At 46.1% G+C, this 25,143-nt stretch overlaps 2 protein-coding genes across 8 annotated transcripts in view; one reads left to right on the forward strand and one right to left on the reverse strand.

Annotated features, from left to right (window-relative positions):
- Window positions 1-4,695, forward strand: part of RHBDL3 (rhomboid like 3) — a 42,234-nt gene extending 37,539 nt beyond the window's left edge. For all 3 annotated transcript variants that reach the window (XM_082603141.1, XM_082603142.1, XM_082603143.1), the window contains 2 exons: window positions 1,305-1,365; window positions 4,318-4,695. In XM_082603141.1, the coding sequence (XP_082459267.1) occupies window positions 1,305-1,365; window positions 4,318-4,589 (333 nt within the window). In that variant the 3' untranslated portion in view covers window positions 4,590-4,695. The remainder of the gene's footprint in view (window positions 1-1,304; window positions 1,366-4,317) is intronic.
- A 1,672-nt stretch (window positions 4,696-6,367) lies between these two features.
- Window positions 6,368-24,248, reverse strand: LOC309793021 (protein Njmu-R1). Of its 5 annotated transcripts, none has more exons than XM_082603138.1 (10): window positions 23,954-24,239; window positions 22,998-23,078; window positions 20,473-20,598; window positions 19,425-19,565; window positions 19,122-19,179; window positions 17,193-17,312; window positions 16,345-16,409; window positions 16,055-16,191; window positions 15,135-15,238; window positions 6,368-7,822 (listed from the first exon to the last, which is right to left on the reverse strand). In XM_082603138.1, exons 1-10 carry the CDS (start codon window positions 24,091-24,093, stop codon window positions 7,784-7,786), a joined length of 1,011 nt encoding a protein of 336 aa, XP_082459264.1. In that variant the 5' UTR covers window positions 24,094-24,239; the 3' UTR covers window positions 6,368-7,783. The 5 variants fall into 5 exon arrangements, with proteins under 5 accessions (XP_082459264.1, XP_082459261.1, XP_082459263.1 ...); XM_082603135.1 differs by lacking the exon at window positions 6,368-7,822 and adding an exon at window positions 7,829-8,404 and having other exon boundaries at window positions 23,954-24,240; XM_082603137.1 differs by lacking the exon at window positions 6,368-7,822 and adding an exon at window positions 10,111-11,908 and having other exon boundaries at window positions 15,182-15,238; window positions 23,954-24,240.
- Between the last annotated feature and the right edge of the window lie 895 nt (window positions 24,249-25,143).

The raw sequence follows: 25,143 nt of genomic DNA on the forward strand, positions 1-25,143 counted from the left end.
CGTTGTCCTGCCGTCTGCTCCTTAGCACAGAACATGTCAGCAAGCAGAGATTAGACTCCCCCACCTAAAGAGGGGCCGTGTGTCACTCACCTCGCCTTTTTTGAGGTTCAGGTCACTAGGGAATAATAGGGAGGCAAAGGGCAAGAAGCCGAACGTGGCAGGATTTCTCTGTCTTTTTGGCAGCTTCCCGGCATCCTGCTTGGTCCACTGAAGCTTCCATAGACATTATTGTGCATGCCAGTGTTCAGGGCCTCTGTCAAGTTTCACGCATGGGTCCCCCAATGTCAAAGGAGTTCAAGACGTGCCCCTGAGCTGGGCCTGGGCCAGGCAGCAGAAGCAGGGGAGGTGGGTGGGAGGGCACAGAAGCCCCGGCTGTCCCCACTTGCCTCCTTCCCTAGGACTGATGTGTTCCAGGGAGATGCCAGGCTCGTTTCTGCTTCTGGGTAAATGGAATCGAGCTTTGAAAGCGCTGCAGGAGTGCCCCTCAAAGGAGCCCTGTGGCGCAGTCTTTTGTAAATTGAACAGTCCTTTTGTTAGGAGAGTAATTATACTCTGATTATCTGCTTTGGAGGTTCAGAGATTCTCAGGGGAAAGAGGGATTTGTCTGAAGCCCATCTGGCCCACCCCCTTTCCAATGCCTGATTCTCTTGAGCATCCCCTCTGAGTGATGCGAAGCCCCCATGTGAACCCCTCAATGATGGGAAACTCACCATCCCATGGATCACTCCATCTTTGGACAGCTCAGCTTATCAGAAATGAAAGCTTATCCTGAGCTTAAAAAAAATCTCTGAAGTTTTCATCCTTTGAGTCTTCCGCTTACAGGTTACACTGAATATGCCCTTTCCTTGCGTTGACTCACTTGATACTTGACGTCAGTGAACTTGACCCCTGAGTCATCTCCTCATTCGTTCCTCAGATGGAGGATTTTGAGTTCTTTTATCATCCTGATGGCTCTGCTTTAACTTGGCTTGCTTTGCTGTCCTGCATCCCTTTGCAACCATGGGACCCGGCAGTTGAGGCAACCGTCAAGACATCTGTGTGAGGGAAACAAGGACTGTCATCTCCCAGGATCTAGATTCTCTTCCTCTGTTCGTGCAGCTTGAGAGCTTTTATGACACTAATAAACTTACCATTGCCTGAAATCTCAAAGCCATGCTGGTGTGATCTGGGACAAAGCCACGACCAGCTCATTCAGGATTTAATGGAGATGATTTTTTTAAATGTCAGGTTTTCCTAAGCAGGTTACCTCTGCAGAGGAGTGGTCTGATCTGGAACTAATGGAACTCTCTCTCCTTTTTCCCTAGAACTGGTCAGGCATGAAGTGTCAATTCAAGCTGCTTCGGATGGCTGTGGCCTTGATCTGTAGTAAGTTCTGACGGGGCAGGCTGGGGGAGGGGAGCCCTGTACTGGGCCTGGGGGATGTAGAGATGGCACAGTTCCTGCCCTTCTGGGGCTTGTGGTCAAAAAGAAAAGGGAGACGTGTCCACAGTGTGCAACACAGTGGGGATGTTACGAGAGGGTCTGGCCTACGATGCCGCTACCTAACCTTTCTTCAGCTTTTCACTGATGTATAATCTGCAAACGGAAAAGGGCATGCAGGATAAGTGTCCAGCTCAATGGTCAGATCAAGAAGAATAACCTTTTTTGGCTTTTATTTCTTTTTATTTCAAAAAAATGTCTGGCTTTAGTATTTTTATTTAAAAAATGTTTTTCCTTCCAGCTTTATTGAGATATAATTGACATACAGCCCTGTGTAAGTTTCAGGTGTACAGCATGATGATTTGACTTACATACATCATGAAATGATTAGTACATTCAGTTTAGCGAACATCCGTCATCTCATACAGATAAAGAGTTAAAGAAATGGAAAAAAATATTTTTTCCTTGTGAGAAAAATAACTTCTTAGCCTTTTGGGTCAAGGAGTTGATCCTTTGAGATCTCCTGTTGGAAGCTCAGGATTCCTTTCCAGAAAAGTGCCTGTATGCACGCGTGCGCGCACACACACACACACATACACACACTCTAAAACTGGCAGTTCAGCAGGTTCACAAACTGTAGCTAATCCATGAACCCCCGTGAACAGGTGCCATGGGGGCCTTAGTTGGGAGAAGTCAGTCTACCTGCAGAGTCTACCTGCATTTTGAGTGTGAAAGACAGGCAGGTGTTTGCCAGAGAGACAGGATGCAAGAGGACACTTCAGGTGCAGCAGGATCAAAGACACGGCTGGGTGAAGGGTCATGGCTGGCAAGTCAGTTAACAAAACTGCCCCAGGAGGTTCAGGACTGTGTGTGATTGTGTAAGAGGTCATTGGAGTCAGATCATGGAGGGATTTAAATGCAAAGAGAAAAATTGGGCTTCCTTCTGAATGTACTGGGAGGCCACTGGAGGCCTTTAAACAAGAGAGATACTGACAGTTTTGAGTTTGCGGTCACTCATCAGGCTGCAGGATGAAGAGGATGTTGAGTGAGGGGGATGAGACCAGAGGCCAAGAGGCTCATTGTGAGATGGGAAAAGGTGAGTCTGAACAGAGGAGAGAGGAGGGACACACAGACTCTCATTCAGTCCCCAGAACATGGCTATGAAGAGTGGATTTTTGTCAGGCTTAATTTACAGGCTCAGAGAGTGAAGTTCCTTGCCTGGGGTCACCCGCCCTAGAGGTGGTAGAGCCAGTATTCAGAGCCAGCCTGTGTCATCTCTAATGCCCCACACTTTAGCCAGGCTGGGCAGGAGCTCCTGGACTGTCTGTGCCTGGGTCAGCTACCTGCTGTGCGGGGAAGAGGAAGACTGAGCCAGAACAAAGGAGCAGGGGCCTGGGTGGGCTCCACTTAAATCCCCTTTTACACCCCTTGTACCCCTGGCGTTCAGGGCCCTCTGGTCTCCGTTTCCTGGTTGGGGTTGGAGGATCTCTAATCCCAGAGAGGAACTTCCAGCCCTAAAACTCACAGAATCTTTGAGCCAGGGCCATGGTGGGCCGTGGAGGGGCAGTGGGCTGGGAGCCGTTGGGGAGCATAGCCTCCAGTTTGCTCAGACTGACTTTGTTTGCAAGGAAAGGAACAGAATGATAAGTCTTGCTGTTTAGAAGAATCCAACTCCAAGCACCGTAAAAACTAAAATGTGGTTTTGGAGCTGGAACCAATGCTATTCAAACCTCGTGTGCGGACCGCAGGGCCTGTGAAGCAAAGGCAGGAAGACGCCCCAGGGCCTGGGGAGGCGTGTGGGAGGGCACGGTGGGCGTCCCTCGCCTCTCCTTTTCCGCCATCTATTGGCCACCCCTGGAGTTGCAGGGTCCAGGCCAGGAGGCTGGGCAATTCCCCTGGGGAAGGATCATCCCTGGAGGTGCTGGCATCTCTGGGACGGTTAGTGTGGAGAGAGGTGCCCTGGTTAATTAACTGGTAACGAAGAAGTAGAAAATTCCCCTCAAGGGCTTTAGTCTGTCAAATGGGGATAAGAATCCCCACAACTTGGTGTTTTGGGGTGGTAGGTAATGCAATGGCACAATTTCCCAGCACTTATCCTTTCCAGAGAGTACATCCCCATTGAACTGGCCAACCCAAGAAGGTCGTGCGAGAGCGATGGGTTGGAGAGCGGAATGGGGGCGTTTTAGAATCCGTTAAGATTAAATTCCAGCACTTCGCTGGGATTGTTTATTTCCATCCCTTCTTTGCCCGTCTTTCCCTTCATCCCTTCCTTCCAACCACAAAAGCACTGGTTCTGAGGGTTCTTTAAGGGTTTTGAACTAGTACATGAAGACACTTTATAACGTGCAAAGGGCTAGCACGTACTGAGGTTGTTATTAATGTCCCGGCCGTGCAGCCTGGTACCTAGAGGCTGAGACTTTATACAGATGGGGAAACTGAACCTCCAGGACTCACGCCTGCAGGGGTGCAAGGCTTCTGCACAGAGCTGTCCCCTCTGCCTGGAACGCTCTTCTTAGGGTCTTCTCTTGATATTCAGATGTCAGTCCTTTAGGAAGATCTGGCCTGATTCCCCAAACTAAAGAATCCCCCTCCTTAAATGTGGCGTTGATTTTAAATCACCTATTTTTTTCCCCATAGAATTTCTTTCACTCAAATTATCTTATGTAGGTAACTATATGCTGGTCCATCTCCAGACCCTGTAAGCGCTAGGAGGACAGAGGTTTGTGTGTTGTCTCCACGATTATATTTCCAGTGCACAGAGCAAACAGTGCTTGGCCTGATGGGTAGTGAATGCCTTAGTGGGTGGACGGCTGGATGAATGGATGGACTGCAAGGCCTCCTGCTCAGCCCCCGCCCCGTGGCCCTCCTGTGACTTCTCTGTGCTTCCTCCCCTTGCAGTGAGTATGGAGTTTGGGCGGGCCGTGTGGCTGCGATTCCACCCATCAGCCTATCCCCCGTGCCCTCACCCGAGCTTCGTGGCGCACTTGGGTGGCGTGGCTGTAGGCATCACCCTGGGCGTGGTGATCCTGAGGAACTACGAGCAAAGGCTGCAGGACCAGTCGCTGTGGTGGATTTTTGTGGCCATGTACACCGTCTTTGTGCTGTTCGCTGTCTTCTGGAACATCTTTGCCTACACCCTGCTGGACTTAAAGCTGCCGCCGCCCCCCTAAGGGCCTGGAGGACCTTGGTCGGGGAGGGGAGGGAGAAGCAGCGTCGGCAAGCAGCAGCCGCGTTCTTTTGCTCATCACCAGCTCAGTGAGGCCAGGCAGGCGAGGACAAGAGACGCTGGGCCGCTGTAATATTTGTGTTCCGATTTGAACAGAGTGGAGACATTTTTCTGAAAGGCACCTGTTGGAGGATTTGGTTGTGGCTTCTGTAGTTTTTCTAGATGGTTCTGAAAACCTCAGGCCAGGGTGAAGGCCTGGGGTGAGATGAGAGTGGCCGTCCCCTCAGGCTGGGCGTGTCCCACGTGTACAGGGGTCCCCTCCCTTGTCATAGACTGGGCACCAGCCTTCTCATTCATCGCCACCTTGAGACATCTAAGCGCGTAAGGACGGCCTGAGTCTGTAGTAGCCAGGCGGGCCCTTGTCCAGCCCAGAGGTCACTGTGGGCCAGGAAGTGTTCCCTCCATAGCTGTTGGGTCTGGAGCTCTGGAGTGGAAGGGGGCCTGGTGGTGGAGGACATGTCGACTTTGGTCTGGGGGGGCCCAGGGTGCCCTCCCATGCATGTTAGTGGGTGCTGGGATGTGGCCTCTAGTGCCTGGGGTGGGCAGAGGAGGGCGATTGTGTAACTCCAGGCCCCACCTTTGCCCTGCAGGTACCCAGCGAGAGGAACCCAAGCGGGAGGGAATAAACTTCGTTCCAAGTTCCCCCCGCGGAAGGGTATCAACGTTGGGCGTCTCCTGGGTGCTGACATCTCACACCAGTGCCCCAGCATCCATGCCTTTATGTCCAGGGCCTTTTCCTCCCCTTCTACTGCCCTGACCCCGCAATGTGCCTGTCCTTTGTTTATAGAGCCAGTGTTCTGATACGTGCGTGCATGCGTGTGTGTGTGTGTGTGTGTGTGTGTGTGGTCTGGTGGGCGGATGCACGTGGGATGGGAAAGACAACGTGAGGCCAGTTGGAGGCTGCAGAGGAGGCTGCGAGGGGCAGAGGGGGATAGGGCGGGAGTTTGCATGAGAGGAAGGAGGGTGCTGAGAGACGGGAAAGAGCTTGCCCCCTTCTTCCTTGTCTTTCTCAGAGAGGCTACTGGCCTTTCTTGCCTTTCTCAGAGAGGGTCCCAGTAGCCTCTCTGAGAATCACTGACCGTGGGAGACTTGCCGTGGTGGAGGGAGACCTCGGGCCTTTCCAGGGACCCTCAGGATGCTGAGGTTTTCCTCGCCTTTGCCAAGTTCTGCTCTGATTCTCATCTAGAATAGACTCCCTATCTGAAAAGATTTTGTTGTATCTCCCTTAGGAGCTTTGGGGGCGCAGGAGAGGCTGGAGCAGGAACGTGGAGGCCAAGTGCCCTTTTGAGTTGAGGGCACAGGGGGCTACAGTAAAAGGAACTCAATTCAGATGGAAAACTGCTCCTGGAGAAGAACTGTAGGGTGCTTGGGTGAGTGTCACAGGTGAGGGTAGCCCGTAGACTTAGATGCTCAGAGCTGGGAGGGAACATGGAGATGATCAAATCCATCCCCCCACCCATTACACAAGTGGCAAAACCAGGCTGAGGCAACGACCCCTGACAGAAGCTTGTGCCCACCCTGAGGGGAGGGTGTGGGGAGGATGGCCTTTGACAAACTACGCAGTTCCCTTTATGCCGCTCTGGGAGCTCACAGCCACTGACAGCCCAGGAGGCTGCGTTCGTGCAGGAATGGGGAGCCCTTAAATATACCAAGGTCCAGAGTCAGCCAGGCCAAGCATTTGGCGGTCTTGGGCCACTGTGATCGCATGTAAATGGTCAGGGACACCCCCAAGCCATGCCAAGCCCTTCCCTGGCTGTGCCCAACAATAGATGGTTCTGGTCCCCGCATCTGGCTCCCGAGGTCCTGCTGCACTTGTACCAACGCTCTGCTGAGGACTCCCAGCCCCAGGGTAGGGGTGAGCCTGGGTGTGGCTGAGCTGTGCCAGTCTGTGTCCTGCCAGCCACCCTCTGCCCTCCTGAGAGACAGGTGTAGTTGGAAGAGTCTGCTTCTTAGGAGACTCTGAGCTGGAATGGGGGCCGAGAAGTCTCGGGTGAGGATGGAGGGGGGGCCTCAGCCCTGGGCTGCCGCCACTGCTAACCGTGAGTGGCACTGTCCTTTCCTGGAGGGACAGAAGCTGCTGGTGCCCTGCTGCAAGGCAGGGCTCCCCCTCCAGGCCCTGGCACCTGAGAGCTCTGGGATGTGGGTGGAGGGGGCAGAGAGGGGCCTTCTTGTTTGGTGCGGCCTGGAGAGGGGCAAGAAGACTGTGAACCAGAAGAGTCTAGAAAGCCCTCAGAGAAGTACCCAGTTCCTTCAGAGTTTCAGATGGAAGCCTGTTACCGAGACGGACTGCCTGAGGCGGAAGTCCTGTCTCCCATCCTGTTAAGTCTGCCCTGCAAGGTCTGGGACGCGCTAAGGGAGCCTCCTCCACACCTCAGGCCTCCAGCCCCAGCTGCTCCCTGTCCAAAAATAACCCTGAAGTTCTTTGCTGTGCTTAACGCCCACCTGCACCACCTCTCCCAACCATCGCCCCAAGCAAGACTGCCCAGTGATGACGGTAGTCACTTCACACCACTCAGGTCTCCAACCCAGGGCCGGGAGACAGCTGTCCGGTAAGAAGGCTTCACTTTTGGAGTCTGGCTTTCTCCCCAGCAAGTCCCTCTGTTCCCAAGCTCCCAGCACCTGCCAGCAGCACGTCCCCGTCGTCCTCCGTCCTTCCGCCTCCAGTAGGGCCACCTGGCCAGGGTGCTGGGAAGCAGAGGGTGGAGTGAATCTTCAGGCTGTGGAGGCCGGTCGCCTTTCATCCACAGGCTCCAGAGATTGAAAGCTGAGGTTCCCCAAACAGCAGCCCTAGACTCACTCCCTCCCGAGACGGAAGAGGAATCACGGAAACTGGGGAAAGGAAAACAAACCTTCAGAGGAGCAATTTCGGTTTAATGACACCATTCATCATTCATTTTTTAATTAGGAAAAGCTCCCTAATGAGACGCTTTTGACAGCTAATGGGATTCTCAATTTCCATGAGAATCATTCTAGCCCAGAGGATTAGGGGAGTTGCTGCTCGCCAAGCCTGGATCTTCTTTCCCCAGCGTCCAATTTCGTTTGCAAATAATGACGGTTCCCGGGTGCAGTGGAAACCCTTTCCTGACATCATTCATGTGGCTCCCAGTGCTGGCCGGAAAGCTCTGCAACTCCTCTGCCTTAAAAAACTGCCCAACACTGATCTTCCTCCGCCCAGGACTTGAGTAAGTGGAAACAAAAAACACAAGCTGCAATGTTTGTTTCTAAATATTTTTATATTGTGTATATTCTGTATATTTTTGTTGTAACATATTATTTGAGCACAGATTCCATTAAAGATTTTTTTTTCTTTAAGCCATTGGTTATTCAAGAAGTGACCTCAAGGGCTGCCATTGGACTCTATTTCATCTCAGTTTGGGTTAGGGAGGGGGAGAGTGTGGACAACAGTGGGGGTGGGTCTACGATGTATGCGCTACAGATGGGGCGTCCGTGCTCGGTGCTGGTGTTTCCAGCTTGGTGGTTCTTTTTTTTTTTTTTATAAATTTATTTATTTATTTATTTTTGGCTGCATTGGGTCTTCGTTGCTGCGCACGGGCTTTCTCTAGTTGTGGCGAGCGGGGGCTACTCTTCGTTGCGGTGCGCGGGCTTCTCATTGTCGTGGCTTCTCTTGTTGTGGAGCACGGGCTCTGGGCGCCAGGGTTTCAGTAGTCGTGGCACGTGGGCTCAGTAGTTGTGGCTCACGGGCTTAGTTGCTCCGTGGCACGTGGGATCCTCCCGGGCCAGGGCTCGAACCCGCATCTCCTGCATTGACAGGTGGACTCTTAACCACTGCGCCACCAGGGAAGCCCAGCTTGCTGGTTCTTACCGTTTCTTGAATTACTGAGTTCTTTTGAGTGGTTGATGAAAGCACGATTTCTCTGCCCATAAAAATGCACAGATAGACAATTTCGTGTACGATTTAGGGGGAGAGGGCTGTGAATAAGGAAACTCATCCATAGTTTCAGGTCAAGAAACTGTGCCAGCTGTCCTGGTGGGTGCCCTGCCTTCCCCTTCCACTCTTACACGGTACCCCAATGAGAGCTTAATATTTTGACTATTATTATTGGAGGAATTGTCTTCAAAATATCCTAGGTACTTCCTTCTTTACCCCAATGGTCTAGTCTTTAGGTCTTTCTAGAGGCTGTCAGCACCCTGATCTTGAGAAGCTATTAGGAATGTTCTCAGGGTAAAAGGGCATGGACAGTTCGCATACAGAAGGGGAAAATAGGGGCTTCCCTGGTGGCGCAGTGGTTGAGAGTCCGCCTGCCGATGCAGGGGACACGGGTTCGTGCCCCGGTCCGGGAAGATCCCACATGCCACGGAGCGGCTGGGCCCGTGAACCATGGCTGCTGAGCCTGCGTGCCCGGAGCCTGTGCTCCGCAAGGGGAGAGGCCACAACAGTGAGAGGTCCGCGTACCGCAAAAAAAAAAAAAAAAAAAAAAAGAAGGGGAAAATAAGAGGAGCATTAAGTGTTAAGGTAGAGTCTGGTACTTGGTAAGTTTAACAATCGAGTGGGCTTTGAATGGATGAAACCTGAGGAGGTGATCCGTTCTCACCAGTTTTTCTAAGCTGACAGCAGTGTATGTAGTTTTGCCGTTCATAACTTTCGCTGGAGGATTAAACAACCCTGTTAAATTCACTGTGGGAGTTGTTTCCCTTAAATGTTTTCACATCAGTTTCCTGTGTATCATTTACAAATATTTTTAAATGCTTTCTGGGATGGCAGAAGTCACCCCAGAACAAACTTGAGAGCAGGGTTCAGCCTAAAGCTCCAGGAACCCACTTCTGTTTGGAGTGTGGAGAACTGACTCCCCTAGAAGGAAAGTCTGGATCCTGTCGGCAGCCGTGTTCCCAGGACTCAGTTCCAGGTTCCGACACCCGAGGCAGTTAAAGGTAAGCTCCCTGGCAGCCAAAAGTCGTTAAGCCAGCTTTGGACTTGGCCTCTTATCACTTCCTTCTTCACTCTTCGGCTTCCTCCCTTCTACTTAATGAAGATTCTTTCTTCCCATTACTTAATGTTTACCGATAATGAGGTAATTATGAAGACCAGTTACTGGGTACCTACTATGTGCCAGGGCACTGGGCGAGAGGCACTTTCAACCTTACTCTCATTTAATTGCACAGCTACTTGGTGTGAAGTGGGTGTAAGTACACCCGTATTGACACATGAGGGGAAGGCTTAGAGAAGTTCAGTAACTTGCTAGTAGGGTCACACCCAAGACTGCCTGGTTCCAAAGTTCGTGTTCTCAGCCTCCGGGTGTTTGTATAGAACTTTAAGGACACTAAGTTTGTAGAAGCAGCAGGGTGTTTGTTTAAAGAGCCAGTCTCATTGCCCTGTGCCTAGGGCCATCGGTCACAGCCGTGAACCTTGGAACATGAACTCCGGTGTTCACTTAACAGGATCTCCATTTTGTCAGCCCTCCCAGAGGTAGGTCACAAGAAAATCAGCAGCTATCACCCCCTATCACCCCCAATTTCCAAAATCTAGCATTTATGCCAGCGCAGAGTGGTATGAAGTCCATGAGGCACATTTAAGAAGTTTAGCAGATATAGGACTGGAGCTGCCTTCTTAGACCTCCAAATGGAAAGACTTCATTGAAGCCAGTGGGGTTTCCATTACTAAGAAGACACATGGTTAGGAAAATGTAGTCCCAGTAACTGAATCTTATTTCTGAGACACGTGCAGGCTTTTCTGGCATCTGGTATAAGTGATCCTCTGGTAAAGGAGAGGCATTCTGTCATGGTTAATAATGAATGAGAGTGAAAGGAACTGACTTGGGTTATTGAGTTCGAAAGGTAAACTCTACTAGACAATGAATAAAACATTGTGATGGGAATTGCTCCTACACTCTGCCTCATGCCTCCTGCAAGATGCAGAAAGGTGTCTCCCAGCAGGTGATTTGATTTCCTTCAACAAATTCCTTAGCCTAACAAGTATAATTTCCCCCATAAACTTGTTGTGAATTAATAAAAATGTCAGGCTGGAGAACTGAGCTCACTGAATAAAAATGACTGTGCTGGTGAGAAGCTAAGTTGTTTTATTATTATTATTATTATTATAAATATAATTACAGATAAATTGAGACCATTTTTGATATGTGACAAACATACATTTCCTGTGTATAGCACACAAATAATACATAATATATTCCACACTTGAACAAATGCTTTTTAAAACTTTAAAAGTTAATATATTAGCTTATTAAAATTTGAATACAGTACATGTTTTTGGTCATGAGCTCTTTGAGTTTCTTCTCATGGCCCACAAGATATTCAACTCCATGTCACTATTTTCCTTGTCTACAGTAGTGATATACAGTTTATCATACACTTTTAAAATAAGACTGTTTTATATATAACTGTGTAATGTAGTGAGCTTACATTACAAAAAGTATATATAAAAGTACATATAAAGAATATGTAATTATGCCTTGACTCTTTCCATAAATGACTTGAAGCAGGTAATACATTTGCTTTTAAATGCTATTTACAACATGGACTCTTGAATGATATGTGAATTTGAAAATGAAAAATATGTTTTCCAGACTCAAAATGTTGATGTCTTAGCATTGTTTATTTAAAAATTTGCATTTCCAAGTGGGCAACCCTACATTAGAAAAAGATTCAAGGGCTGTGCCATAAAATCGCTTGTTTTCCATAGTCATTCTGAATTTAATGCTATAAAAAAGATGCTACTTGGATTTTTTTTCCTACACTGACTATGATCCAAGTTATTAAAGTTTAAAACCATATGAAAGGCTTTATGAGGATCCTGAATTGTATTTCTCATTAAAGAAAAGAAATGGCTCAGTGAGTCATGTCTCTAGACTTCAGTATAAGAGAAAGCAGAAGGCCATTGTCAGTCATTTGGAAAGTTAAAACTCAGCACTTAATGTGAATTTAGATGAGTGTAGGAGAGAATTTTTATGGGCTTGTGTTCCTCTGAGCATCCTGAGGGCAGTGAGAACACAAGACTTCTGATCTTCTAAACAAAAATCGTTATCAAATGGATTTATTAAAGAGCTAGGCAGAACAAACTGCAGTCATATGTGTGTAGATACAGTTGGCTTCCATGGGAATTATAAATGGCTCTGAGAACACTTTCAATTGATTCAGAATAAAACAATTTAAGGCTTGCAACAAATGTACAAAAAACTAAGAGTAATGATTAACCCTGACATGAAGAATCTCTGTTACATTTGCTTGTAAAATTTATGTACTTTGTTTCTTTTTTAACACTCTGTTTAAAAACTCCAGCATTTTCATCTGAAAGAAAAAAGAAAATATAGGCTCTTGGCAAATACCTGTGAACAAATGAAGAAAAGTGATGGGGCCACTTCTGCAGTAGCTTTCCATCAGAGATAATGTTTTATCTTGAAGCTAGTACATCTTTTTTTTTTTTTTTTTTGCGGTATGCGGCCTCTCACTGTTGTGGCCTCTCCCGTTGCAGAGCACAGGCTCCGGACGCGCAGGCTCAGCGGCCACGGCTCACAGGCGCAGCCACTCCGCGGCATGTGGGATCTTCCCGGACCGGGGCACGAACCTGTGTCCCCTGCATTGGCAGGCGGACTCTCTACCACTGCGCCACCAGGGAAGCCCAAGTACATCTATTTTTAAAGCTCATTTACTTCCTTACACACTCATGATTTATTTGCATATTGACATGAAGGCTGGCTTCATCATCCATCCATTATCAATCAGACAAAAAAAATCTATCAAGCACCCACAGGATGCACAGATCTGTTTTTGAAATGGTGTCGTGGTGTTAATCTGTCCTAAAACTAGGAGTACTTTTTTTAAAAGAAGCTATAGTACGTTGAGAAAGAAGTATTATCATTTTTCTGGGAGGAAAATTTGCTAAATACTGCAGCAAACTCCTCACAGAAGCCACAAAATCACCTCTGAAGTTTTTTAAGGAACAACTCCCTGAAGTCTAGAATTTATGAGACCAGCAAATGTAAAATTTTCACAACTCTAACACACATCTCTCTAGGGCTCAGTGAAGACTTGCCTCAGATTTATATGTCTAATTAGGTTTAATCTTAAAAGTACAACATGAAAAAACCTAGAATGTTTCAAATAATCTGAAATAGCAATCCTATGACAGTTATAACAACTGCAATTTCAAACACCAAGGCTTGCGTAACTTCACAATATAATCATCTCAAAACGTGATCAAAAACTTTGGGTAGGAGCTTCTTTCATAAATTCTTCGAGGACAGCTACCACACTTTTGGCTTCAGGCATTTCTTCGTGTTCCACTTTAACAATCTTCAAAAGGATATCTCCACTACCACAGTTCTTTAGGAACATGTAACATTTAAACAAAGCATAATGATTCATTTCTGCCTGCCGGATAAATCTCTTCAAATTATTTGTGTCTTGTATGGCCTAGAAAAAGATTATCCAGTTAAATATGTGTTTAGTGAGATAATAATGAAGCCTGAAAAAGATCTCCTATCCAGCTGAGAGCTCAACATATGTTACTGAAATGTCTGCTTTTTATTTTTGAATATGTTCATCTTTTTTTTTTTTTTTTTGCGGCACACGGGCCTCTCACCATTGTGGCCTCTCCCGTTGCGGAGCACAGGCTCCGGACGCGCAGGCCCAGCGGCCATGGCCCACGGTCCCAGCCGCTCCGCGGCATGTGGAATCCTCCCGGACCAGGGCACGAACCCGTGTCCCCTGCATCGGCAGGCGGACTCTCAACCACTGACTGCGCCACCAGGGAAGCCCCTATTTTTGTCATTTTTATTGCTAATATGCTTTGCCCTTGGTAGAACAAAATCTTTTATATATATAAAGTAAAAATACTTTACAAATCTCCTAAATAAGGTGACAACATGCCTCCCCACCAAAATTTTGAACACTTAGGCATGGAACTCCTTTTTTTGTGCTTTCCAACTAAGATATGTCACAAATTACAAGACTGACGTCCTTGAAATATAAGCAAGCATTCAATCCAATTAATTGGATATGCAATGGTACATATGCAGAAGCCACTGAAAAATATAAATGGAATGCCTTTTGAGGATTCTAGTTTGTGTTTGTTTTTAAAAAATTATTTTAATTATTGTGAATAAGGCTTATGGTACAAAATAGATACAGAATAATGCAAATTTATGGTTAAGACCCAGAGTCTACTTGACAATTTATCAAAAACTATAAAGATATTGTTTACATATAAAGAATGACAGGTGACATCTTTCATTAGTATTGCCTTTACAATTTATAATGTCGCTATATCATAGTGGATAGATTTGCTCCATTGAAATGTGTCTTTTTGTTTATTTGCAAATAGTAAATTAATATGAAAAAATGTTCAGCCTGAATAATAATTAAAGACAGATTTGAACAGCTATGGAGTGCCAGTATTAAATTAATAAAAATAAATAAGATTGATAAAAACTGTTATATTAGGTTCTGCATAGAAAACCCACACTCATTGCTGGCCATTCTGTAATTTGTTCCTATTTTTCTGAAGTGCAAGCTGGCAATTTGTAATAGGAACCAAAGCATTCAAACACTTTGACTTGGGAATCCCACTTTAGGGAATATCCCCTAAGGTAATAATCCAAATGAAAAAGATACGATCCAGCAATGCTCCTTCTGCATCTACCTGAAGAAAACAAAAACACCTATTCAAAAAGGTATCTGCACCCTCATGTTCCCTGCGGCATCACCAACGACACGAAGAACCCAAGTGTCCACTGACGGATGAGTGGACAAAGAAACTGTGGTATGTATACCCAGTGGAATACCACTCAGCCTTGAAAAAGAATGAGATCCTGCCATCGGTGACAACACGGATGGACCTCAAGGGCACCATGCTAAGTGCTAAGTGAAACAAGTCCGACAGAGAAAGACAAATACCACACGATCTCTTCTACATGTGGAATCCAAATATATAGAGAGTTAAAAAAAAAACAAAAAAAACAAGCTCATAGACTTCGAGAACAGACTGGTGGCCACCAGAGGCAGGAGGTAGGGAGTGGGAGAAATGGGCGAACTGTTTTGGTTTTGGTTGAAATGAAATAAACTGAATTTTTAAAATGCAAATAAAGGGACTTCCCTGGTGGTCCAGTGGTTAAGAATCCATCTTGCAATGCAGGGGACGCTGGTTCGATCCCCGGTCAGGGGACTAAGATCCCACGTGCTCTGGGGCAACTAAGCCCGCGCGCCACAACCAGAGGGCCCGCACGCCGCAGTGAAGAGCCCACGCTCTGCAACTAAGACCCGACACAGCCAAAAAATAAAAAATAAATAAAAAAGCAAATAAAAACAGTGATATACCATCGTCACCCTGTCAGATTAGCAAAGATGAAAAGTTTAGGTACCCAGTGGTCACTGGGTGTGGGAAGACTGGCACTAAGGATTCTAGTTTTGAGAATGACATCATAGCTGTAAAGCAGATTTGTTACTCTGTCACGGGTACTAATTACAGTTCAGACAAAGACTATGCGTGGCACTCGGCACACAGCCAATCAGTTACCTTTAGTTTAAAGTTCTCCAGGACTTGTCGAAAAAGAAAAGGGTTACCTCCCTCAGCACCATTCAAAAAAGCCTGCATCCAATCCTCACAAAACCGATTGCTTCCTATAAAATATTTTAGAAAAATAAATAAAAGTGAAATCACAAGACATTTATTATTCCTTTCTTTTTATTTATTTTCTTTTTTAAAATTGAGGTGTAATTGACATATTAGTTTCAGGTGCACAACATAATGATTCAATATTTGTATACATCATGATATTCTTTCCTCCTTTATAAAAACTCTTAAAATGAATTATTTAAGACTTCTATAATGGTCTAAAAAAACTTAACTCACCACCAGGTTAAGAAATACCAAAATGGTTGAAGCTCCAATGTGCCTCTTCCCAATCACATCCCCTTCCTTTCCCATCAGAAAGAATTATCATGCCCATGTCTTTCTTTAAACTTATGCCACATACTTTATCTATAAGCCCTATATAGTATTATTTTGCATATGTTAAAGCTGTATTTTTCTTTCATGGCTCTTGCACTATATAATACGTTTGTGTGCTATACTGAGACATATAGCTCTAGTTCACTCATTGTCACGGCTATATAGTATTCCATTGTACGAACAGAGCAGTTTACCAGTTCTGTTGACAGACACTTAAGTTGCTTTCAGTTCTTTGCTATTTCAAGCAGTGCCCTTATGAACATCTTGTATTTGTCTCCTTGTGTACATATACAAGAGTTCTCTATATACCTAGGAGAAGAATTGCAAGGCATGACATGATTTCCACGTTTCTAGAACTGCTATTGTTTTTGGTGATTTGGGGATAAACATGTAAAACTGCACAAGACAGGAAGGATAAGTTTGCATCATTTGTTCTCAGCGCAAAAAAGGAGATTCACAAGCCTGCTCCCGGGGTTGTGGCTCACCTGCGTTGTGGAACTGAGGCCGGGAGCTACTACAATCGATGATCACAGACTTATGCTGCTCCTCCGTCATGGCCATGCACAAAGACGTCATGGTGCCTTCGTGAATAAGGCCTTGGAGACTGGCCACACTCAGAAACCTGCCACATACACAATCCTTTTGCACAAACTATATTACAGGATGGGAAGGAGGAAGCAAATTCATTCTGCATTGGGAGCGGGGGTGGGTGTTAAAAACATAAATATCAGGCTTGCTGTGGAAAAGGTTCTCTCTTTGCAAAACTGTTCTTTACCTGTGAATGTCTCTCTTTGTTTTTTCATCTGATTCTTTAACCTCAACAGGAGTATAACTCAGAGCCTATGAGAGAAAAATAAAGCCTAACTGACACATGTATTCCAGTTTTCCTTGTTAGGCAGCCACTTGTGACTAAACATCACCTCCCCCAATAACCACCACGCTAGACAGTGCTTGCTGGGCACTGTCCGGGAGCTCTCCAGAGCCTTGTTCAGCTGTTGCTCACTAATGGTCTGAAACCTGGCTTCACCACCTGGGCTTGTGGGGGGGCCATCCAGCCTCAGCTGCATCTACCTACCACATATTTACATGAAAAACCTGGCCATTTACTCGAGCCTTCCCCATTGTCTGGATATTTTAGTGAATTTTTCATTTTTTTTTTGGACATTTTTATATAGGTAGAATCACTTTTGATTTCCATTTTCCTTCTCAAATTATTTTGGAAATTACACCTCTTCCAGATCACTTCAAAGAGTAATTATTTTAGGGAGTTCCCTGCTGGTCTAGTGGTTAGGATTCGGGGCTTTCACTGCCGTGGCCCAGGTTCAATCCCTGGTCGGGGAACCAAGATCGCATATGCTGTGCAGCGGGGCCAAAAAAAAAAAAGGTAATTATTTTAAAACGTTTTATCCTATTAGAAGACTCAGTATTTGCAATTCTACCTTAGTAGTGTAACTTTCTAGATCTGAATAAATAGAGTGTGGTCTATCCTAATGCAGGCATTGTCTGAATGAATATTCGGGGGGGAAGGTAATGTTCAGAGAAAATAAGTATGCCTTTAAATAATCCAAACTCGGCCAAAGCGATTCTCAGTTAAGGAAATGCTTTTGTTTGGGCAATACTTACAGCATGTAGCAGAAAGGTAAGCTGCTCCTGAAAGAGATGAACCACCCTTTGGATTGGGCATACAACATCCTCAAACCAGCTGCTCAGGTAGGACTGCACGTGGTTCTCCCCACCCCTTTCCTAGATCAAGAGAGAATGTCATTTGCTTTGATATCAGCCTTCACCTTGGACTTAACATTTTCTTCATGATACTCTTGACAGTGAAAAGAACTGGGGACAGACACCTTCTTTTAAGCTAACGCCACAAATTTTAAAAAAGGAATTGTGATATAACTTTGCTGGGCTTGTTGGGCAGAGTGGGGATTAATTCAGTACTGCATTTCTTAAAAACACACTAAGAAATGCGTTATATAAAATGAAGAGACTGAATTAATAGGGTTCCATGCTATTTCTTCACTGAAGGGAGTTGGGGCATTTACATGTCAGTCTCCTCCCACTGTACTGTGAACTCTTGGAGATACTCTCTTAATACTCCTCATCTCCCCAGCACCTGGCAGAGCGTCTGAAACGTCCATGGATGAGCTTATAAAGTGCCTGTTGAATGACTGAGAGAATGCAGATAGTTCATTCACACTCGAAATGCGAACAGGGAAGGATACAAGTCATCGCATCAGAGCACTCAAGCCCACTCTGGGTGTCAGACACGCTGCCAGGAGCTCATTTGGCTTCCTTGGCTGTGCTGCTCCCTGGGGCTGGAGGGAGAGCTCCAGCCTGGGAGAGCAGCTCCCCCTAGACTCGTATCCCCGGCTCACTCCTATGCTATCCTTTCCCCTCCTGCAGTGTCTTGTAAGCACATGCACGACAAGTGAAAGGAATTATTACCACGTGTAATGGGGAGTAAATTTTAAGAGTTATGACTTAACTGCCACCAACCAAATGCGTAGTTTTTAAAAGGTATGGATAAAGGAATCGATACGGATGTATCTAATTCATAAAAGATCGATTAATGAAAAATGGGATGTTTCTAAAAATCTTTGAGGTTGAGTTCAAGGACAGTCATCCCATTGCATAGCATGTCTCTGGTGCCAGAGGCTTTGTGGGCCATTAGTTCTGACCAGAATATAAATCTTATGTGTCTAGAAATTGGGAAAAGAACGTCATCTTCCTCGCTTGGCATGTTACTATATACCTTTGAATTTAATTGAATTTTTCATAGATGCAAAACTTCAGAAGCGGTCTTGTGAAACTTACAGCACTTACAGGACTATGTTCCCTGCTTCCCTTAACAAGCACCTTTCTTTTTTTTCTTCTTTTTTTTAAAACAGAAATCCATTTTAAATTAATTTATTTATTTTTGGCTGTGTTGGGTCTTCATTGCTGTGTGCGGGCTTTCTCTAGTTGTGTGGAGTGGGGGCTACTCTTCACTGTGGTGTGCGGGCTTCTCATTGCGGTGGCTTCTCTTGTTGCAGAGCACGGGTTCCAGACACACGGGCTCAGTAGTTGCAGTGCACGGGCTCTAGAGCGCAGGCTCAGTAGTTGTGGCGCACGGGCTTAGTTGCTCCGCGGCATGTGGGATCTTCCCGGACCAGGGCTCGAACCCGTGTCCCCTGCACTGGCAGGCGGATTCTTAACCACTGCACCACCAGGGAAGCCCCCAAGCACCTATTAGCCCGCAAAGTAGCACATGTTCAGAATTTCTAAGTGTCTGTGTCCACCTGGATGATTTGACAAGTATAGCAGTCGCATAATGTTAATCATCTCAGTCTTTAAAAATATTAATGCAGGTACTTCCCTGGTGGTCCAGCAGTTAAGACTCCACGCTCCCAATGCAGGGGGCCCAGGTTCAATCCCTGGTCAGGGAACCAGATCCCGCATGCCACAACTAAAGATCCCACCTGCTGCAACTAAGACCCGGCACAACCAAATAAATGATAAATATTTTAAAAAAAGAATGAAACTCTTTAAAAAAAATTAATGCAATCATCTTACCTCACAGTTCATGTTATTTTTCAGCCCTTGAATATACTTGTCCAATTCAAGCCTGAAAGTATGTTCTTAAGGAAGCAATAAAGGATGAATCAAGAAAGGGTTTTATTTCTCAATAGGTAATATAAAAATCTCTCAAATAACTGTCAATTAAAACAAGCCAAGACAAACTGGTCGTATGGAGGTCTGAAATTGAACTTAATGCATAAGAGGTAGAAAACCTTTTCGGAGGTTGCTAGTAATAATCCTCTACTTGCCTGCCAACATTTTCCTTCCTGATACCCTCAAAGACCAAAGAAAGGATATAGCTCAAGTCCTTTTTCAGACCCTCCTAAAAAGCAGACCACATACTCTGAACAGTTATGTTCAGAGTCTGTTGTTGTTTGGGAAAGTAGTTTTTCTTGTTGGAAAAGGCAGTAATAACAACCAACTCGGTAACCTGGAGTTCTAGAAAAGAAAGAAAAAGGTTAAATATATTATTTTGATAACTCATGCATGTAGTTCTGTAGACTCCTCTGAGCCCTGGTCATCCTGATCTGGCAATACCATTAGACTGCTCAGTAGGTCAGAGCTTCCCAGACTTCTTGGTTTACTTGTAACAACAGAGAAAAATGAACATATACCATAATGGGCTTTAGCTGAAGCAGCACCTAACAAACATGGAATTTCTTTGAATTCTCCTGTCTTACGTGAAAAATTCATGCAAATTTCACTCTTGTTCATAGTTTATCCGTGTTCACATAAATATAATCATCTTTTCTCCCTCCCCTAAACCTTCACGAATCACTGAAGCTCCAGGCAGATGTGAAGTGTTTATCCGATGGCCTTATCTTTGGTATGTGGCCTCATACTCCTGAGAGGACTTGATGCCAATATCATGGTCTGAAGTGAACTACAATCAAGGGGTGTAGTGGAAAGATGGCTGGAATTCAACTGAGGACACCTATATTTAAGCCTGAATTCCATCAATGTGACCAGCCTTGGGGCCTCAACTTCTCTGAGTTTATTACTTCATCTGAAAATGGAAGTAAGAGTATCTGCTTTATCACCCCTTTGTAAGGAGAATGGCATTGAAGCTTGTGAAAGCCCTTTACAACTGTCAAGTATACACTTATAGTTTTGGTAATGAGCTCTTTTCTTCCAAGTACAAGACTATGTACGTAAACTGAGGAGTCAGAGTCTCTGCCATTCAGTTAATTCCATTCCACGAAGTGTGGGAGGCCCAGTGCTCAGCTGCCAGGGAACAAAGATGAACTTTGCAGGTCTAGTAGGTACTGATCTTTTGGAGTTTCTCACCACTTCTCATATTTAGCTCAGAAATAAAACTTCAGGATACAGCACATTTTATACTTACCTCAGCTCCACAGATGCAACATTACCCAGCCCTTCAAAGACTGCTCCCTTAGAAAGACGCTTAGCAATGAAACTGCACAGCTCTGGCTCCAATTCAGATGGTAGATTAGTATCCGCCAAGGAGAGGCTTGACAAATGAAAAGACACACGTTCCTTACCAGTGGACTCTGCATTTACACCCCGTAAGTCAGACAGGACATCGCTAAAAGCCCTCACTAAGGACTCGGCAAAGCTTTCCATCTGACTCCTGTTGGTGAGGCTTCTAGGAATGTATATCACCAAGTATGATCTACCTCATCCATTTAAAATAGTTCTATCTTTCCAGCTCATTCTCTCTAGTATTATGACTCCACTGGGACCCCCAAGCCACTGACCTTATATCTTTTTCACAGTAGTCTCAAGTTTCTCATCCTCACCTCCTTCCTCCTTACCCAGCATAAATTCCAGTCATTGTAATCACACCCCTGCACACATTCTCATTCAACCCCTTTGTTTTCACCTCCCTGTACCTGCTTAGCAAAACTTCAGCCCTGGTTAGTCCAGCTGTCTACCTACTCTGCATCTGCACCTATGCAGCTGAATGTGGTTGGACAAAAACCCATATCCACAGTGTCTAGTCTCATTTTAAATTAATGACCACTAGGAATTCCCTGGCGGTCCAGCGGTTAGGTTGGTGGTTTCACTGCCGTGGGCCTGGGTTCAATCCCTGGTCGGGGAACTAAGATCCTGCAAGCCGTGCAGCACAGCCAAAATACATACATACATACACAAATGACCACTAGCCTCCAGTGGGCCCTACTGCTGCCCAGCTATCACATTTCCTGGTTCACTCATTCTTCAACTCTTTGAGATCTCTATTTTTCTTTAAATTTATTTATTTATTTATTTATTTTGGCTGCATTGGGTCTTCGTTGCTGAGCGCGGGCTTTCTCTAGTTGTGGCGAGTGGGGGCTAATCTTTGTTGCAGTGCACAGGCTTCTCATTGCGGTGGCTTCTTTTGTTGCGGAGCACGGGCTCTAGGCACGCGGGCTTCAGTAGTTGTAGCTCGTGGGCTCTAGAGCACAGGCTCAGTAGTTGTGGGACACATGGCTTAGTTGCTTCACGGCATGTGGGATCTTCCCAGACCAGGGCTTGAACCTGTGTCCCCTGCATTGGCAGGCGGATTCTTAACCACTGTGCCACCAGGGAAGTCCCTCGAGATCACTGTTTCATGCCTCCTCTTCTTTCCTCAATCCTCCAACTACCTACTACCCATGAATAAACACACCAGCTTAGTGATCATTTATGAGCTAAACATAAACACTTCAGTTTGGCTGAGATTAGAATATAAACAGAAACTATGAATTGAATATGCAGGAAGAAAAGCTCTTCTATCACCAAACTTCCCAATATAAAGTATAAACCCAATACATCTCACATCTTTGGTTTCATGTTATGGAAAATTTCAAACAAATAAAAAGTAGAGAGAATATTATAATGAACCCACTTGTACCTAACACCCAGTTTTGACAGTTATCAGCTTATGGGCAATCTTGTTTCAGCTCGGGGGGGGGATAATTGGGAGACTGGGATTGACTTTTACACACTACTATATATAAAATAGATAACTAAAAAAGACCTAGTATATAGCACAGAGAACTCTACTCAATACTCTGTAATAGCCTATATGGGAAGAGAATCTAAAAAAGAGTGGTTATATGTATACATATAACTGATTCACTTTGCTGTCCACCTGAAACTAACACAACATTGTAAATCAACTATACTGCAATAAAAATTATTTTTTAAAAAATCTTGTTTCACCTGTACTCCCATATTGTCCATACCTCCCACTTCCCAGACTTATTTTGAAGCAAGTTTCTGGAATCATATTATTTCATCCCTAAATTTCTCATTAGGTATCTCTAAAAATGAGGACTTAAAAAAAAATATATATATATATCCACAGTTCTATTACAGTACCTGAAAAATTCCTTAAATCATCCATCATCCAGTCACTCAATGAACATATTTTTGTATTATACTCCACTTTGCATCCATCAAGTGTTGAGGTTCATTCATTCATATATATATAAGTATATATTAAATATCTACCCTGTGCCAGGTACCACTCAAGGTACTAGGTAGGGAGACATCGATGAACAAAAGAGACAGCAATCCCTGCTATCCTGGAGTTTACACTGTAGCGTGCAGCAGAGCAGCTATGAAAGGGTATTCAGTGGGGGGGGAAAGGAGGATTTTAAATTTCTTGATACTTATATTGAATATTTACTGGAGTTCCAATCAAGAAGCTCAGATTAACTGTGTGGCTAATCACCCTGGGGCTAATCACAAGGGAATTTGGATCCGCCCCAGCCTTGGCTAAATGAACGAATAAAATCAAGATGAGGTTCCTAGGGGAGAGGTGGGCTTGATGGTTTGACTCAGGGAAAGCTGCGTGGAGACGGGGTACCCACTGACATCTGCAGGCCAGAGATGCCCTTAAGAGAAAAGCACATACGCGGGATATGGCCAAGCTGTTTTTACCTGAAATCATCACCAGAGGGAGTTTCTGCATTTGTGCCACTTGGGCTTCCATCATCACTGTCCGCTCGCTGCTGTGCCAATCTGCACGCCGCAAAAGCAAGTCAGCTATCAACTTATGGGTTCTAACTCAAGCGGAGTATGGGGCCCCACCCCCCGCAAGCAGGATAGGGGCAGTCAACTAAAATGCTGCAAGGTAGAAGTGCTTGAATCCTCCACTGCGTCCATTGACAGGGAAAACCCATAAAACAGCTCAGACAAGAGCTCCTTCTCTCTCCAGGCCACTTAAGGGGTGGAGGAAAGGCTAAATTAAACATCCAGAAGAGTCAAGGAAATTTACTCTTAAAAACAGACTTTACAGGGAATTCCCTGGCGGTCCACTGGTTAGGACTCGGAACTTTCACTGCTGAGGGCCTGGGTTCAATCCCTGGTCGGGGAAATAAGATCCCCCAAGCCACGCACTGCGGCCAAAACAAAAACAAAAACAGACTTTACAGGGCCAGAAGAACCCCAGGAAGTCTGCTGGGGCGGAGGGAAAAGAGGCAAAGGACAGAGGGTAACTAGCAGGTGGGCGTGGGGGTAGGGATGGCGGGTTGGGGATGGAGGAGAGTGGAGAGACAATGACAGGAAGGACAGGGGATGGGAATTGACATTACTGAGTGTGCGTGGCACTGCGCTAAACAAAAGGCAGGGGCGACAGGAAGGAGCTGGAAGATGTCAAGGACAGAGCGCAGAGGCATGGGAGGGCCAGGCACAAAAGTCCTGGGGGCCCGGAAGTACCGCGTAAGGCGAGGAGGGCCCTGAGGGCCAGAGACCTTGGCTGGGAGGGGAGAAGACGGCGTTTGAGAGCAGCCAGGCTGCGGGACCCGGGGTGGGCTGCGGGGCCGGGCTGCGGTGCCGGGCTGCGGGGCCGGGCGGTGGGGCCGGGGCGGGGCCACAAGGGCGGCCGGGCGCTGCACCTGCTTCCGCGGTAGCTGTAGAGACAGTAGTGGCTGCTGGGCGGCGGCTCGAGTCTCCGCTCCTCAGCGGAGCCACCCTCCTCGCTGCTCTCCAGCTCCTTTTCATCCCCATCCAGCGATTCCTGCAAGGAGGGGAGCATCGCGGCGGCCACTGAACGGCCCTGTGTCCCCGCCAAACCGCTCCCCCGCTGCCGTACAGTCCTCGGTGGCCCGGCTCCTCCGGCTCCCGGCCCTCGCGTATCTGCGTTCCGCCGGTTTCCCGGGCTCTCAGGCGAGGAAGCTGGACCGCCCCCTGATTTTCATGTCTTCTCTCAAATCATTCAGGTCTCTGCAGAAACGTCACTTCCTCAGAGAGAACTTGACTTGCCCTATGCAAAACACATCCCACACGCACGTCTACTGCTGTCCCATCAGTCTCTGTCCCGTCCCCTTATATTTCCTTCTTCTTCATCGCACTTACCCCCCACGTTATGTATTTGTTTACTATGTCTCTCCCAGTAGAATGTCAGCTTGTTCACTGCTATATCCTCTGTCCTAGCCCACGGCCTACGGTGCTCAAGAACTGTTTGCTGAATTAGTTTTAAGATTTTGTAACGCCTAGGCATGTTTTTCTTGCACGTTTCACCCTATCACCATATCAAAGATATTAAAGTACACCTACATCCCATGTTAACTTTATATAGAAAAATAATAGCTAACATGTACTGAGCAGTTTCTGTGTGTGAGAACCCTTCTAAGTGCTTTACAAATACTTACTCATTTAATTCTCACAACTCCATGAGGTAAATATTATCCCATTTGACAGATGAGTAAACCAAGGCCAGTATTACTTAACTTGTCCATGGTAAAATAGCTAATAAGTGGCAGAGTGGCATTCAAACCCACTCTGGTTCTAGAACTCTTTTTTTTATTATTATTATTTTATTTTTGGCTGCCTTGGGTCTTCATTGCTGCCCGCAGGCTTTCTCTAGTTGTGGCGAGTGGTGCACGGGCTTCTCATTGCACTGTCTTCTCTTGTTGCGGAGCGCAGGTTCTCAGCGTGTGGGCTTCAGTAGTTGTGGCTCGTGGGCTCTAGAGCACAGGCTCAGGAGTTGTGGCGCACGAGCTTAGTTGCTCCACGGCATGTGGGATCTTCCTGGACCAGGGATCGAACCCGTGTCCCCTGCATTGGCAGGCGGATTCTTAACTAC

The sequence above is a fragment of the Mesoplodon mirus genome, assembly GCF_964341445.2.
Source record: "Mesoplodon mirus genome assembly, chromosome: 18".
Classification (NCBI taxonomy): domain Eukaryota; kingdom Metazoa; phylum Chordata; class Mammalia; order Artiodactyla; family Ziphiidae; genus Mesoplodon; species Mesoplodon mirus.